At 40.4% G+C, this 17,660-nt stretch overlaps 1 protein-coding gene across 1 annotated transcript; it reads left to right on the top strand.

Annotated features, from left to right (window-relative positions):
* Positions 1–11,129: 11,129 nt before the first annotated feature.
* LOC146616608 (protein mono-ADP-ribosyltransferase PARP15-like) lies at positions 11,130–12,345 on the top strand. Its single transcript, XM_085374322.1, has 3 exons — positions 11,130–11,186; positions 11,507–11,681; positions 12,077–12,345. Exons 1-3 carry the CDS (start codon positions 11,130–11,132, stop codon positions 12,343–12,345), a joined length of 501 nt encoding a protein of 166 aa, XP_085230448.1.
* Positions 12,346–17,660: the final 5,315 nt, after the last annotated feature.

Below are 17,660 nucleotides of genomic sequence, written 5' to 3'. Positions count from 1 at the left end.
GAAGACTTAACCAAACACAGACACAAAAACATACATATCAACCAACCAAATCCACCTCATCTAGTATATGCAATACGTCAACGTTTTTTGTCTCCTACTAATGTAACAAAGCCTTCAAGATAAAGGAATGGCTATTTTATTGTATGCCATATTTGACATAGCATCCTACCTCATGTTATTTTATATTACTGTACCTGGGGTTTTTTATTGTTGCATTTATATTTTCTTTGTAATTATGACTTTAAAAATGCATATGAATACACCAAAAGAGTTTACTTTTTTGTTTTTCACAGAGGCTGGATGCAGTTAAATTATTAAAAGCATTACAATTTGAAATATGAAACCAATGAGCAGTACATTTTAAAAGACCTGCGTCTTTAAATGCTTATGTAAATGTTTGTACCCCTGTTATCCCATCACTACAGCAGAGGGAGACAGAGAGAAACTTTTTTTTTCACTCAAATCATTTCCCAGCTCAAGAAACAATAAGCTTTAAAATATATAGAGACTGTTCAGTGGCCTTTAGTGCGTTTGACCCTTAGGACAAAAAACCTTTCCACAGGTTCATAAAATGTTACATGTGTAAATTTCACATTGACAAAAAATAGTTAATAAATTCTTGTTGACTTGGACTATCTATCCACTCTTGCTCGTCTCTTTTTGCTCTCTCTCCCTCTCACCTTCTTTGCTCAAGCTTTGTGCCATCAGCAAAAGGTAAATGTAACAGTTGAACAGAATTTACAACCCAATAAAAGGCTGTCACGATACAGCAACAAGATGCAGACCAGAGGCAGGTGAAAGTTTAACTAAGGGATAGCCCTTTATTGACCTGATATAAAAACCACATAAGAGATAAACACATAAGACATAAAACTAAACTGAAAAACAAATGCAAAGTATCAAAGTCACTAGAAAGCTGATACACTAGGAGAGAAACACTATGGGAGCAAATCATGAACAACAAGACATAGGACGTAAACTCAACACAACGCACAGACAAGAGATTATCACAATAAAATAGGAAACATGACTAATGTTGAGACTGAGACTGCAACCCCGACTAAGACATGCAGACTTGACACTGATAGAAGATACACATGGTTACAGAACACAGATCTGACTGAGGGAGCACGGGAACCACAAAACATAATAACTAAATATTATGAAACCGGGAAGAAGAGCAAGAATAGAGATTACAAAGGATATAATAAATGCTAAACAGAATCACTTATATCAATATACAAATTCAGCAACACTTTTTACATAACAGCGACAATGATCCTGTGATATCAGAATACTTTACACTTTTCCTGGCTGACATTTCAGTTAATGTATATTTTAAATCTGAAATGTGTCATTAAATTACCTAAAAAATTACCTAAACTCTCAGACTATGACTCACTCTTGTTCTTTCAGAAGAAAGCACTGAGGTGAAGGAGAAAGCGAAAGGGTGAAAACAGGATACTGACCTCTCCAAATAGCCTCTCCAGGCTGTAGCAAAGTTTTTTTTCCCCCTTGTCAAACAGCACTGCTCAAGAGTCCTGCCCAATCTATGCCAACATCATTTATTGGAGAAAAAAGTATTGAGAGCACAAAGCACTGACCTACTTTTACTGGGAAGCAGTTAAAATTTTATAAACATTATTCAATTCAATTCAATTAAATGTTATTTATACAGCGCCAAATCACAACAACTGTTGTCTCAAGGCCCTTTATATTGTATGGTAGACCCTAAAATAATACAGACAGAGAATGAAATGAAATGGCTTTTTGTTTTTCTACTTTAAAATTAATATTTAATTTTCATTTCTTGTTATATGTTGAGTATAATGAGTCATATAAATAATACAAAATAAAAATCTGATATAGAATATATTTCATACGTAAGTAATTACAGAGAAGCGGATGGATGGAAAATCCGAAGAGTTGTTTGGGAGCCAAAAAAGTGTTCTTTTTAGTTCTTTTTTTAAGAGGCGGTTCCATAAGAACTGTGATGAGCCAAGTCCACCACCAGGGGGCCGTGTTCACGTTGGTGAAGAAGTAACGCACATGTGCACAGACAGGTTGCAGAATCTGGTAACAAAAAACTGTACTTTATAGATACACATTTAATTCATATCTTACCTATTCCCCTTAACAATTATTTGTTTAAATAAATAAACTTTTGTTTTGTATATTTGATTTGGATTTTACTGACAGTTATATAAGTCAAGAAATGTCTTTTTGTGTGTGCGCTGGACTCTTTGCAGAGCTTGCCTGGTGTGGTAGATCCCAGCCTTTATTGATCTTCATCTTAGAACTTGTTCCTATACTGCCATGATTAATGGCCCCGTGCTTTATTTCAGTCCAGTTTTATACATACATTATGCAAGCCTTTAAAATTTTCCATCTCTGACAGGACAGCGATGTGTGAAAGTGAAAGACTGACAGCAGGCAGACTGAACCCGGCCTGCAACAATGGCTGGCGTACACTCCTATCCTCTGCTCATAGAGCTCGAAGAAACCAACATCCCCAGATTAAAGATTAAGTTAGTAATACTTTCAAAGTAACAAATCTAACGGTGGTGGCAAGTGTGAGGTGGAGTATGAAAATGGCAGCAGGACATTGATTGTGTGGTTCCAGAGAGAGGAGGGTAAGTTTGTAACAATAAAGTCATGCTTTATTTGGGCAGCTAAAAGATAATGTATTATTAGTGGAGTTAAGTAGTGACATGTGTTTGTGTTGTGTCACAGATCAGAGAAACGTTCTGGCCAAAGAGTCGCATCAGATCAGTTTGGAAAAAGGCGTTTTGAACCTGACGGTCCGCTTACCCACAGAAGAGAAATCATCACGGGTGCAAAAAGTTTGTAATGAATCATTTATCAACAGCTGTTCTGCTCTGTGTACCTTAAAGCTATTATTATATTCTGGTGATGGACAATATTTTACACAAAATGTCAATATAATCCAACTGTTATTTTTATTTTTTCTACACAGGAAACTCCATCTGACCAAATAAAAACAATACATACAAAGAAAACTAAAACATTCCTGTACTTATTATGCATGTAATTTAGGTATTTATGGAATCTAAAAATATTAATTATATAAATTATTTTATCCATTATTTAGTTTTCTTATGTAATTTTGTAAAATTGACTGCTAAATAATATTGTCTTTGCTTGCATATCTTTGCCAAAAAGTTTGTTGTTTAAAATATTCACCTTGTGAATATCTGGATCTGGCTAAATGAAGCACTATCCTGTTGTCATTTTGGGAAGTTCCTCTCAGACTGAATGATGATCAAACAGCATATTCTGTGTTTATTTATCTTTATTCCACCAAATGTGTTGCACGATGTTGCCGTTGTACGTGGCAGCTGATGAATGCTGTTGAGCTGGGTGGACAGGAAAAGGAGTGGAGGGAGGACTTCCCTGCATGTTTGTCAAACTAATTTTAATTTTTTGTTCTCAAAACATCAAAATATTGTCTTCACACAAATGCAATGACAAGATATGAGAGACAAACATTCTCAGCCTTGTTAGAGGATTAAAAAAGGATAATCCACTCAGAAAATTAAACTTGAAGTTCATAAGTTATCAGTAAATCTACAATGTGGGTCAGCCCTAGGCAATTAAACATTTTAACAGTTAAAACAAGTTCTACATCTAACAGGTGACAATTATAATGATGCAAGGATGAGAGTATGTGGCCTTGTCTCTTTAAATGAAAGTGTGGCAGCAGAGCTTTGAATGAGCTGGAGGTGGGACATTCACTTTGGATGAGACCTAAATAGGAGGCAATGCAATAATAGGATAGTGTCATAAAAGTTCAGCAACAGCTTGGTGACTTCTTAACACAGAACGCTCACATTGAAGAAACTGTTGTGGTCAAAGCTAATGCTGTCGTTAAATACTTGAAACATTTCAACACATCTTGGATGGAGAAAGTGAAAGAAAAGGTGAGTGTGTCTTACAGAAATGAGGCCATCTGTCTGAGTGGATCCAGAGTGAATGTGACACATTGCAAGACTGTAGTTGAAGTTGCCGTCTCTGCTGTAGTCTTTGACAGTCTGAATGTCTACAAGTCTGGAGTGGAGAAGCTCTTCCAGGAAAATGAAGCGCTGTATGTTACCTCAATCAAAAATATAACTGGTTGCCTGGTCCAACTGGTTGATAAGAATGGTGACTTTAGACAAGTACCAAAACCTTTATATAAAGTTAAGACACCTAACGGAGTAGAAAAGCTGTTTGCAAGGCAGGTGGGGGTAGGTATTCATATACACATACACATAAGTTAAATGGTACCGCTAATACTGTCCCACAGCCGGGGCTGTCCAAATTCAGACGCTGCATCCACCTGAGGACCGCGGTCTAAGTGGGCTGGGTCCTCCGAAAACCGGGTAAGCCGGAAGTGAGCAACTGACAGTCTAGCCTTCAGAATTACGTCACAAGCTCTCTCGGTGGAGTGAAACTCTGCCGTCTGCTCCCTGCTATCTAAATATAACCGTACGCTGGCGTAAATTCTCGACCATCTCACATTTCTGTTTAATCAGTTTTCTGTTTGACGTTTATTCAGCTGTGTGAAAACCCCCGGAGGAACCCTCCCGAGGGATTAATAAAGTTTTATTTAATCTAATCTAATAACTTTAATTTTAGCCAAACCGATTTACTCAGGAACAAATAAAACACTGAAAAAAATCGAACAATAACATTTTTAGGTTATCTAAGTGACTTATATGTAACGTTTAACCTAAATAGCGGGGGTTTGAAAACAATGTGCCGGGAGTTCGCTGTTTTCGCCAGCTCAGATATTTGAAGTTTACATAGCTACATTCTCGCCTGAAAATATGCTATAAATTTATTTTGCGACCCAGAAAGATTAATAAGAGTAATATTAACCCGTGTGCGCCCGCCGGGTCTCAGGAGGCTTAAGCTCGGTGAGGAGACAGCTGGGTGGTGATCTGGTGTTACGCTGGGGGGTGGGGCTGGGTGTGACCCCCGAGGAGCACTTGTGTTATTACGATGACAGTGGCGAAGCAGCGGTGCGGGAAGCGGCACAGTGGGGACAGTACGTGACGGCGCAGTTGGTGCACACGTACACTCGACACTCGTGGCACAGGATCTTGGTCTTGACGTCTTTGCTCCTGGGACACCTTCGCCTCTTGACCGGAGAGGAGTCGCATGGCCCCGTGAGAGGTGGAGTAACGGTGATGGTGGTGGTACTAGTAGTATGAGGAGTAGTAGTAGTAGCAGCAGAAGCAGCATCAGTAGTACCTCCTCGTGGACCGCTTTGCCCAGTCGCTAGAGGAAGAGCCTTCGTTTGTTGAGCTTGCCCACCATCCAGTCAGGTCGGATTTCCCTCCAGAGCACGAACGCGTTGTAGGCCAAGACATCAACCATGTTGTGGAAAAGGGCCACGGGCCACCAGCAGGTCTTTCTACTGCAGCTGTACATGCTCACGACCTTGTCCAGGTTGTTGACGCCTCCCTTGGTGCGATTGTAATACAGCACCAAGGCTCTGCCCTTGACGCAGCGCAGCTCTCTGGGGATCTCGGGTCTTTGCTCATAGAGTGCCCATCACGGTGTGGCCTCTTTCGCAAAAGAGCCTCTCGGCGAGCTTGCACGAGGTGAAGAAGTTGTCGCAGGTGACACTGCATCCTGGCGACAATCCCTCGGTGAGGTCCACGACTACTCGAGTGGCAAGGTGCTTTTTGGGAGGGCCGCGCTTGTCGGGCATGCGGTGTAGACTTGCATCTTCCACGCATAGCTGGAACGTGCGTCTCAAGCCACCTTTATCTTGATCCCGTTTGTGGCCGGTTTGCTGGGCATGTACTGTCTGAACGGACACCTTCCTGATGCCGAGCGATTCAGAGAGAGAGAGAGAGAGAGGAGGGGGAGATTGGGGTAGAAATGGAAGAAGAGACGTGAGTTTGACAGAGAACACACGTGGAAGCATGGAAGATAAAGTGATGTACAGTGGCTTGCAAAAGTATTCGGCCCCCTTGAACTTTCCCACATTTTGTCACATTACAGCCACAAACATGAATCAATTTTATTGGAATTCCTCGTGAAAGACCAACACAAAGTGGTGTACACGTGAGAAGTGGAACGAAAATCATACATGATTCCAAACAATTTTTACGAATAAATAACTGCAAATTGGGGTGTGCGTAATAAATCAGCCCCCTTTGGTCTGAGTGCAGTCAGTTGCCCATAGACATTGCCCGATGAGTGCTAATGACTAAATAGAGTGCACCTGTGTGTAATCTAATGTCAGTACAAATACAGCTGCTCTGTGACGGCCTCAGAGGTTGTCTAAGAGAATATTGGGAGCAACAACACCATGAAGTCCAAAGAACACACCAGACAGGTCAGGGATAAAGTTGTTGAGAAATTTAAAGCAGGCTTAGGCTACAAAAAGATTTCCCAAGCCTTGAAAATCCCACGCAGCACTGTTCAAGCCATCATTCAGAAATGGAAGGAGTATGGCACAACTGTAAACCTACCAAGACAAGGCCGTCCACCTAAACTCACAGGCCGAACAAGGAGAGCGCTGATCAGAAAAGCAGCCAAGAGGCCCATGGTGACTCTGGACGAGCTGCAGAGATCTACAGCTCAGGTGGGGGAATCTGTCCATAGGACAACTATTAGTCGTGCACTGCACAAAGTTGGCCTTTATGGAAGAGTGGCAAGAAGAAAGCCATTGTTAATAGAAAACCATAAGAAGTCTCATTTGCAGGCCATGTGGGGACACAGCAAACATGTGGAAGAAGCTGCTCTGGTCAGATGAGACCAAAATGGAACTTTTTGGCCAAAATGCAAAACTCTTTGTGTGGCGGAAAACTAACACTGCACATCACTCTGAACACACCATCCCCACTGTCAAATATGGTGGTGGCAGCATCATGCTCTGGGGGTGCTTCTCTTCAGCAGGGACAGGGAAGCTGGTCAGAGTTGATGGAAAGATGGATGGAGCCAAATACAGGGCAATCTTGGAAGAAAACCTCTTGGAGTCTGCAAAAGACTTGAGACTGGGGCGGAGGTTCACCTTCCAGCAGGACGACGACCCTAAACATGAAGCCAGGGCAACAATGGAATGTCTTAAAACAAAACATATCCATGTGTTAGAATGGCCCAGTCAAAGTCCAGATCTAAATCCAATCGAGAATCTGTGGCAAGATCTGCAAACTGCTGTTCACAAACGCTGTCCATCTAATCTGACTGAGCTGGAGCTGTTTTGCAAAAAAGAATGGGCAAAGATTTCAGTCTCTAGATGTGCACAGCTGGTAGAGACATACCCTAAAAGACTGGCAGCTGTAATTGCAGCAAAAGGTGGTTCTACAAAGTATTGACTCAGGGGGCTGAATAATTACACACACCCCACTTTTCAGTTATTTATTTGTAAAAAATGTTTGGAATCATGTATGATTTTAGTTCCACTTCTCACGTGTGCACCACCTTGTATTGGTCTTTCACGTGGAATTCCAATGATGCTACCGGAAATGTTGGTGAGATCATTGTTACTGAGGGCTGCCAAATAAAAAGCAAAAAAGTTTTCCATGCCATTGCACCTCACTATAAGGCTCAAGCCACATCTGAAAAGGTGAAGTACCTTACATTATAAGGTAATAGTTTAAGGTAAAAGGTTAAAAAGCCTGTTTGATCTAACTTTGATGATGAATGTCTTTATATATAACTGTCTTACAGACTTTGAGAGGAATCTTTAAGGACTGCTTGGACATGACAGAGGATAATAATCTAACATCCATATCCTTATCAGCCATTGGTGCTTTAAACCTTGGTTTCCCAAAACATCTGGTAGCCTCTTTGATGTTGGATAGCATCTTAGAGTTTACCAAAAAGAAACACCCCAAGCATCTGAAGAAGGTTGTGATAGTGCTTTACCCAGCTGATACACAAACTATCCAGGTAAGAAAAAATAAAAAGCTTTGAAGAAACACATTCTCAGTGCTAATCAGAAATTAACCATCAGCCTTTTCAACCACTAAAAACCATTGATATCAGCACTATTTTTCTTTTCTTTCCATCGTAATATTCTTGGAGGTAGAAGTGACCATATGGGGACTGTGTAATCATTAGACAATTTTAGCAATTCTATTGTTTCTTTTATTGTTGTAATTTTAAAGTTCATCTGAACAGGTCTGTCTTGTACATGTTTAGCCTCAATGGGACTACTTGTATAAATAAAAAATAGCAGCAAGTAACAAAAAACAAATAAATAAAAAAAACTTTTTTTTTAAACTCATCAAAGCGTCTGTTAGTAATACTAACCATGCTGACTCAAGTTAACAGAAATAAACTTATTAACTTATTTTAGAATACAGCTTACTAAGAACTATGTTTTCTAACTATGCCTGTAAAAAACAGTTAGTAAAAACATTTGTACTAAATGTAATAATATACTGTATTTTTGTCCATATCCTAACTGACAATTAGTCAAAAGTGCTGTTTTGTAATTATTTACTGCTGATAATTCATTATTTTTGTTTATTTCCAGGAGGCCCCTTTTCTAAAAATACCTTAACCTCAGAAATGTATGACACTAAAATAAGCAATGTGACTATACAGGTAGTAACAGGAGACATAACCAAGGAGACCGCTGATGTTAGTGTCAACTTCTCAAATGAAAACTTTACTATCATAGCAAGAACTACAGAGCTCGAGTTGTGCAAAATCATTATCATTAGTTGGTTAATATTCATTTTTTTTGTTGCTGTAAATATTTATATTTACATATACATATAAGTACTAGGGGTGCAACGATACACAAAATTCACGGTTCGGTTCGGTTCGATACTTTGGTGTCACGGTTCGATATTTTTTCGATACAAAAAAAATGTTCATGCCTTTTTAATTTGTCATTTATTAAAATTATAAATATATATTTTAACTCAAAAGTACAGTTTTTAAATTTAACCCTAACCCTTGTGCGTGTTTTTTATTTTGACAGTGAATGCGCACCTGCGGACCACTTATGTGCAGCCCTGGTTATTTAGCTCGTCATATTGCAGCCACAGAAATTCTTTTGTCCATGAAACCATAAAGCTGCACTTTCTTTTTGCCTTATAGTCTGATTTGTCATAACTTCTCCGTTTTGTGGTAAGCTTTTCTTTGGCTGTCACTTCTTCACCCTGACCTGTCTTATTTGGCTCAGCAGAACTAAAATATATATCGTGCTGCTTTTACACACGCACTCACATAATGTTCAGCGATCCTCTGCGTGATCAACCTCTCACATGTTTAAGCTTGCTGCGGGAGATTTCACTTGTCATGTTTGCATAGTAAGCTAACGATTAATAAGACGATGTCAGAGGAATTGGTGCACAAATTATCATCACTCACAGATCAGTGCTGTCGCTCTCTATACACAGTTCGCACGATTGCAAAGTGAAAGCAAAAAAACAAGCGCAAATTCAAACGCGATTTCAATATGTCACATATTGACAGTGGCTCACCGATGCCAATGACATAATTACCCAGCTACATTTCTGAAAGAATGCAAAAGCATTGACATATATTTTTCCTTCCTACAATAGCCCGACGGGCAGGGAAGAGATAGATTTTGGTAGCCCGACTGAAAAAAATCGCTAGCCCCAGGACGTCGGGCTAGCGATATTGCAAGCCCTGTATCTGATTGAGGAATCACTCATCTTTGGAAAAGAGAGTTTATTACAGAGAAATGTCTCTTTCCAAAATAAAAGCTATACTATCCGCTTCTTCTGGGCTATATTCTCAGCAGCATAAGGAGAATCATGTGCTAACAGCTGTCTAAATGACTCGGCTAAAGTTAGTAGCATGCTTGTTGTTTTTGTCTTTGCACTAGGATGATGTCGGTGTAAATGTGCAGTCATATTCGTTGTGTTCCCACTAGTGCTTTCAGGTTAATCTCGTTGAAATGATCTTAACGCCACAACACGGCAAATCTCCGTTAACGAGCTACCGCCGATCGCCCTGTGCATGGGGCTAGACGGCCAACACGTTAACGAGCTAACTGCGCTAACACACTAGTTCCCACCCATGTAATTGAGCATTGCATGGCACATCCAACATACTGTTTTACTTTAGTCCATGACTCGCTTACCTTCAGGGTCATACGTCACATGAAAACCAAAATAATTCCAAACGCCAGATCTGAATGAGGGTGGAGGAGGTCCATGTTGCAAGTAGAGCTTAACTTCTGTCTTGCTAGCTTGCCCTGCGCTCTTCCTTCTGACTATGCTGTCTGTGTTGAGCGCTCAGTGGATCTGCGCTCGACAGTGCAGCCTAGGCGGAGTAGTCGAACGCAGATTCACTGAGCGCTCAACACAGACAGCATCGTCAGAAGGAAAGTTGATAAAATAAATTACAAATGTTGTATTGTTCGATACATATGCGTACCGAACCGAAAGCACTGTATCGAACGGTTCAATATCGATACGAATATCGTTGCACCCCTAATAAGTACCATATATATTATAATAATCTTTAATTTAATATTATATATTATAAATAATGTATATTTATATTTACACATAAATATTTAAGTACAGAGGATATTATATAAAAATAGTCCCACATCTATAAATTATTTTTATAAAATAATACAATAATAATTATAAAAAGGTAACAAAGTAATTGTGACTTTTAGATTATATGTACAGTATGTATCCAATAGTGATGTAACCTTTGCCTTCTCCAGGAGTTTCCACAGCTATTCTAGAAGCAGCTGGTCAGGCTGTGGAAGTGGAATGCCGCAACTTTGGTAAGAAATCACACCAACTTTTTATAACGCTGTAACTCAGAGTTTACCTTTAGGTGTTGAGCCCATCCAGGGCTTGGTATTGACGAGCCCAGGTAACCTGAAGTGTAAAAAAAATCCTCCACCTGGCTGGACAGTCAGATCCAGTAAAAATCAACAAGACTGTGAAAGATGCACACTAGATGTGTGTGAAAAGCGCTTTCACCTCTGTATCGTTTCCTGCCACCGGCACAGGTGAGATTTAGAAAGCATGTTGTCACTGGCAGGTCACATATCCAAATGTCAGTTTTAGGCCACCATATTTTTGTAGGTTAAGCTAAACCAAGTCGACAGGCTGCAGCTTGTGCTGTACTAGAATGCAATCGTTCAGGAAGCTATGAGGAACGCTATGGTTATAAAGGCCTCCTCAGCTTCCTACAGTAGCTTTATAACTGATAAACACAGGGTGATGATCAGTCTGTTTGCAGCCAGCAAAAGGCATTTTGTTGTCTTGGGGTGAAATGTTTCCCCAAATGTATGATATGTTGTGCTCTTTCTCTATTGACATGCTTAAATTAGACACATTAGAAGAAGGCATTATACACCTAAATAATAATAAATAATATAAATTCTATCACTGACATGACATTTTCACCAAAAATTCTGCAACACAATTTCTTTTTTTTTCAACGTTTCAGGCACATAAATTTTCCCTGCCTTATATTGGGAACATAAACTCAGAGCTGAATTCAAAAAATACACTTTTCTTTTTTCTTTTTTTTTCAGACCAAGAGGATACAGAACTTTGGATTGTGGAACAGTCTACAGGTTAAGAAGCGTGACATGGAGGTGAGAAATGGTCACCAGAACAACAAGAAACGTCTTTTCCATGGCACCACTGAAACCACTCTGCCAATTATTAATGATCGTGGTTTCAACAGGAGATACACAGGACTGAATGGTGAGGCATTCGTGGCCATTTATTTTGCCTTTGTCAGAGAGCTGATAATACAGACATGTGGGAAATGGAGATGCTGCTCCTAAAGATATATTTAGAGACACAGAAGTAAGCCAAAAGGCCCCAGAAGGCTGAAAAATTAAAGAAAGAAAGAAGAAAAACCAAAAAACGTTCATGCTAACTGAAAACATTATTAGTTTAATTTAAATTTAGTGTTACACACCTATTTGTTATTACATTTTTAAGACCTGCAGGCTACAACACACCTTCAAAATCAGCTTTAGTTCACAAATAGAAAGCAATGTATTGTTGACGTTCTCCTGTGCTGTCATAACCATACAGAACAGTTGCTCTATGACCAATAATAATAAAAGAAAATATGTCTCTTCCACTTTCAGCTACATGCTACGGCAAGGGGACATATTTTGCTGTCAATGCTAGCTACTCTGCTCATGACAGCTACTCCAAGCCAAATTCAAATGGGGAGAGGTTTATGTACGTCTGCCAAGTTCTGGCTGGGGACTTCACTCTTGGACAACAAGGCATGATTGTACCACCAGCAAAAGGCACCGTCTCCACTGACCTGTACGACACTGTTGTGGACAAAACCCCAATCCCACCATGTTTGTTGTCCTCCATGCCACTCAGGCTTATCCTGAGTATTTGATTACATTTAGGCAATGAGGAAGATTATAAATCATTGATATTACCTATTATGCTCATTTTAGCTCCATATTTTTATTCTTGGACTTTACTCAAGCGGCGTTCCATAATTCAGAGTTCAAAAGAATCCTTATATAGAGGGTTTACTGCAGCCCCATCAGTTCACCCTCTTCCTGAAACACCCCTTTTCTCCCTTGGCTTCTATGCCAAAGTCAGAAAGATGTGCATGAAATTATTATATTAAGCAAACAGATTGTCACTGACACAATAAAGACTCATATTCAATTCAATTCAATTTTATTTATATAGCGCCAAATCACAACATAAGTCGCCTCAAGGCGCTTCATAGATACAGAGAAAAAAAACCCAACAATCATATGACCCCCTATGAGCAAGCACTTTGGCAACAGTGGGAAGGAAAAACTCCCTTTTAACAGGAAGAAACCTCCGGCTGAACCAGGCTCAGGGAGGGGCAGCCATCTGCTGCGACCGGTTGGGGTGAGAGAAGGAAGACAGGATAAAAGACATGCTGTGGAAGAGAGACAGATTAATAGCAGGTATGATTCAATGCAGAGAGGTCTGTTAACACATAGTGAGTGAGAAAGGTGACTGGAAAGGAAAAACTCAATGCACCATGGGAATCCCCCGGCAGTCTATGTCTATTGCAGCATAACTAAGGGAGGATTCAGGGTCACCTGGTCCAGCCCTAACTATATGCTTTAGCAAAAAGGAAAGTTTGAAGCCTGATCTTGAAAGTAGAGATAGTGTCTGTCTCCTGAATCCAAACTGGAAGCTGGTTCCACAGAAGAGGGGCCTGAAAACTGAAGGCTCTCCCTCCCATTCTACTTTTAAATACTCTAGGAACAACAAGTAGGCCTGCAGAGCAAGAGCGAAGTGCTCTAATAGGGTGATATGGTGCTACAAGGTCATTGAGATAAGATGGGGCCTGATTATTTAAGACCTTGTATGTGAGGAGCAGGACTTTGAATTCAATTCTGGATTTAACAGGAAGCCAATGAAGGGAAGCCAAAACAGGAGAAATATGCTCTCTCTTTCTTTCATATGTAGAACAAACTGGAGGAATCAGCCTTCACAGCAGTCTTTAGCCTGAATTTTGGCTCAGGGATTATTTGTACACATGGTGTCTATTAAAATACCCACCCATGATCAATTAGCCTTTGATAGGCAAAGCAAGAGTCCTGACAGCACAGCTCCTGCGAGCACTGGGAAACTCAAACCTCTACACCACAGTAACGCTGTGGTTCATTGAATTTACTTTCTTTTTTCTTTTGTTCAAACAACTTCTGTTCAGTGTTTTTAGTAAGTTTTTGAGCAAATATAAATGCCTTTCAACCACATTCATGTCACAAGAGAAAACCGCCAATATAATGCAATCACAGATGCACTCGTTACACATTCTAAGATTTATTCAAACATGGATTATGGCATTTTATCTTGTCAATCAATAAAACAGAAGTGTGGTCAATGCAAATTTTGATTTGTTTTATTATTATACAACTTTCAGAATTGTTTGAAATTCATCATATCGGTGGCATTGTCTGTTTTTCTTTTTGTTTTGTTTTTCCCAAGTTTGTTTTTTGTTTGTTTTTAAGTCTGTTTGCAGTCTTCTATTAACATGCTAAAGTGCTAATTTTGTGTATCCAAAGAAGTGCAAACTCACAACTCTGTAAAAATGAAAGTAAAAGGATAGATAACCTTTTAATCTTCTCTTTCTCCTTTAGAACTGGCCTAGTTCTTTATGGCATGGATTGAACAAAGTGCTGGAAACATTCCTCTGACATTTTGACATGACAGTATTGCACAATTGCTGCACATTTGTCAGTTGCATCTCACAATGACAACCTCCCGTTCTACTACATGCCGAACATGCTCTGTTGGACTGAATGTACTTATGAGAGTGAGAAGCCACAATAACATTTCCCAGAAGCCAGCAAAAGCAACAGACAAAAAAACGACTTAGGAGATCCAAACCATTCGCAACCCTCAAGAGTACTGAAGATCTGCGGCAAGGAGTTTAAATTACTTTATTGTCTTATTTTGTTAATGTTTGAGATTCTGGATGAACTGTGTTTCATGTCTGTTGTAGACAGTGAATTATGGTATAGACAGAAACACTGACTTATTGGAAATGGCCAATAAGTCAGTATCAATGGCCAGGAGCAACCCACATTCAACCCACACATGATTTTTATTTTTCCCCACAGCGAGAGGTGGCAAAAGTACAGACTTTCCTTAACTGAGTAGAAATACTGGTTATGAGTGTTTAAAAATACTCTGGTAAAACCTGAAGTACTGAAGCAACTTCTTCACTTAAGTAAAAGTAAGAAACGTCCGGCTCTGAAATCTACTCAAAGTAAGAAAGTAAAAAGTAGCTCTTTGAAGGACCATTCGAATAACAATTTTTGTACAAAGGTAGCAGGGCCTTGTACTAGGGGCGATCGTGGCTCAAGAGTTGGGAGTTCGCCTTGTAATCGGAAGGTTGCTAGTTCGAGCCCCAGCTTGGACAGTCTCGGTCGTTGTGTCCTTGGGCAAGACACTTCACCCGTTGCCTACTGGTGGTGTCCGGCAGCCTCGCCCCTGTCAGTGCGCCCCAAGGTGGCTGTGGCTACAATGTAGCTGCCATCACCAGTGTGTGAATGTGTGTGTGAATGGGTGGATGACTGAATGTGTAAAGCGCTTTGGGGTCCTTAGGGACTAGTAAAGCGCTATATAAATACAGGCCATTTACCATTTGTGCTATATTAATATAATAATAAAACAAAATTAGTGTATGAGAATACAAAAATTATCTTAATTCTTGCAAACTGTTAGGTGGGACACATAGTGCACAGTGAAAGAGATTTAAAAAAAATAAAAATAAAAAAATAACAATTTTCTGTCGCCTACATTGTAGAGAGTGACTTTGCCTCCAAACCTAAAAAATGAGTATAGGCGTTACAGTCTGATCTGTGTAGGTGCTCAGTGTGGGTAAAAGAATCACAGCTCACAGTAATTTCTAATGTGAGCTTCCACAGGATTTCTTAGTGTACAGGCTGTGATCAGCTGACCCACTGCTCTTTGTAGATTTATACAACTAATTTTAACAAGATGTCAGCAGTTTCACAGCTATGTTGGGTTTCACAGCTGTTGGCATATAGCCTACCTACACTGAGAGTATATTGTTTACTGTCTTTATAATAGACTGTATAAAGGTGATATAAAGGTGGAATTCAGTGAATTAATCTAAGCATCATCAGCTTTAAATTATTTTCTGCTATGCTTGATGTAAACCTAAATCTGACCATGAGCACCACAGACACTGTGCACCAGTCCAACACAATACTTTACTGTGAATGCACTTACACCCGCACCTGCACAAAACTACCCAGTATTTCCATGCAACATTTGAATAACACAAGTTTCTATATCCTTGTTTCTTTTGCAGGACATTTCACAATGTGAAAACACATAATTTAACAAAACACATCATATACAAATGCAACATGTGATCAACATGATGGCATTACATGCAAGCTTTAAATTTACAATTTATTAAGCGTCACTGAGTAGTCATTTACATTGAGCTGTTAGATGCATTAAATTGGAAATTACCTGACACAAAAAAACTCCCTTCACTCCCTTCATGCTTCCTCCTCTTCTGCAGCGCGAGCTAGATTCTGAAGTACTTCTGGTCCACTTTAACTCCTGAGTATGAGTGCAATAAATTAATCTAAAGTAACGAGTCTGTTTTTGAAAATGTAAGGAGTAGAAAGTAAAAAGTTGTCAGAAAAAGAAATACTCAAGTAAAGTGCAGGTACAGTACATGAAACTTCTACTTAGGTGCAGTAATCAGAATCAAAATACTTTCTTAATTCCTAAGGAAATGATGTGGTAACAGTTGCTCCAATACAATAAAAACAGTAACAGGCTGAACTAAATTAAATAACATAACACATTAAAAAGTTACAAAATATAAGAAATAGGACCTCAACAGCTACAGGCCGGTGGCTCTGACATCCCACCTGATGAAGACCCTGGAGCGGTTGGTCCTGGCTCAGCTTCGGCGCCTAATAAGCTCATCACTGGACCCACTTCAGTTTGCCTACCAGCCTGGCATTGGAGCGGATGATGCCGTCATTCACCTCCTACATCGTTCCCTCGCTCACCTGGAGACCGCTGGAAGCACTGTGAGAATCATGTTCTTTGATTTCTCCAGTGCCTTCAACACTATTCTTCCCTCGGTTCTAAAGGACAAGCTGGAGAACTCTGGAGTGGACCATCACCTCACTACCTGGATCCTGGACTACCTCACCGACCGACCACAGTATGTGAGGACTCAGGGCTGTGTGTCGGACAGGGTCGTCTGCAGTACGGGGGCCCCACAGGGAACGGTTCTGGCTCCGTTCCTCTTCACCATCTACACTGCAGACTTCTCCCACAATTCCACCCAGTGCTTCCTGCAGAAGTTCTCTGATGACTCTGCAATAGTCGGCCTCATCACTGATGGGGACGACAAGGAGTACAGAGGTCTGACCCAAGACTTTGTGGACTGGTGCCAGCTGAACTACCTCCAGATCAACGCCAGTAAAACCAAGGAACTGGTGGTAGACTTCCGCAGGCACAAGCATTCTCCACTGCAACCACTGAACATCCAAGGTATGGACATTGAGGCTGTGGACAGCTACAGGTACCTTGGTGTTCATCTGAACAATAGACTGGACTGGACTCATAACTCAGACGCCCTCTACAGGAAAGGGCAGAGCAGGCTGTACCTGCTGCGGAGACTCAGGTCGTTTGGAGTGGAGGGCCCACTCCTGAAGAAATTCTATGACTCTGTTGTGGCTTCTGCTATCTTTTATGGTGTGGTCTGCTGGGGCAGCAGCATCTCTGCTGGGGACAGGAAGAGACTGAACAGGGTGATCTGAAGGGCCAGCTCTGTTCTAGGATGCCCTCTGGACCCAGTGGAGGTGGTGAGTGACAGGAGAACGGCGGCTAAGCTGTCATCCCTGATGGACAACATCTCCCACCCCATGCAGCAGACTGTGACAGCACTGAGCAGCTCCTTCAGTGGGAGACTGCGGCACCCACGGTGTGGGACGGAGAGATTTCGCAGGTCTTTCCTCCCCACTGCTGTCAGACTCCATAATAAAGACTTTAACTGATCAAGCACACACATCCATACATATGCAATAATACTAAGTGCAATAATCCTTTCTGTCATCGTTGTATTTTTACTCAGTTGTATATAGTATTTGTATTTGTATTCTATTTTTATCTTATTGTATATTTATTTTATTCTATTCTACTGTATATAGTATT

This window comes from Diplotaxodon limnothrissa, linkage group LG16 (assembly GCF_057381915.1).
Source record: "Diplotaxodon limnothrissa isolate DT_005_m linkage group LG16, D_limnothrissa_male_GT1.1, whole genome shotgun sequence".
Classification (NCBI taxonomy): domain Eukaryota; kingdom Metazoa; phylum Chordata; class Actinopteri; order Cichliformes; family Cichlidae; genus Diplotaxodon; species Diplotaxodon limnothrissa.
The sequence above is the reverse complement of the archived record's forward strand: the minus strand, read 5'-3'. Positions and strand labels throughout refer to the sequence as shown.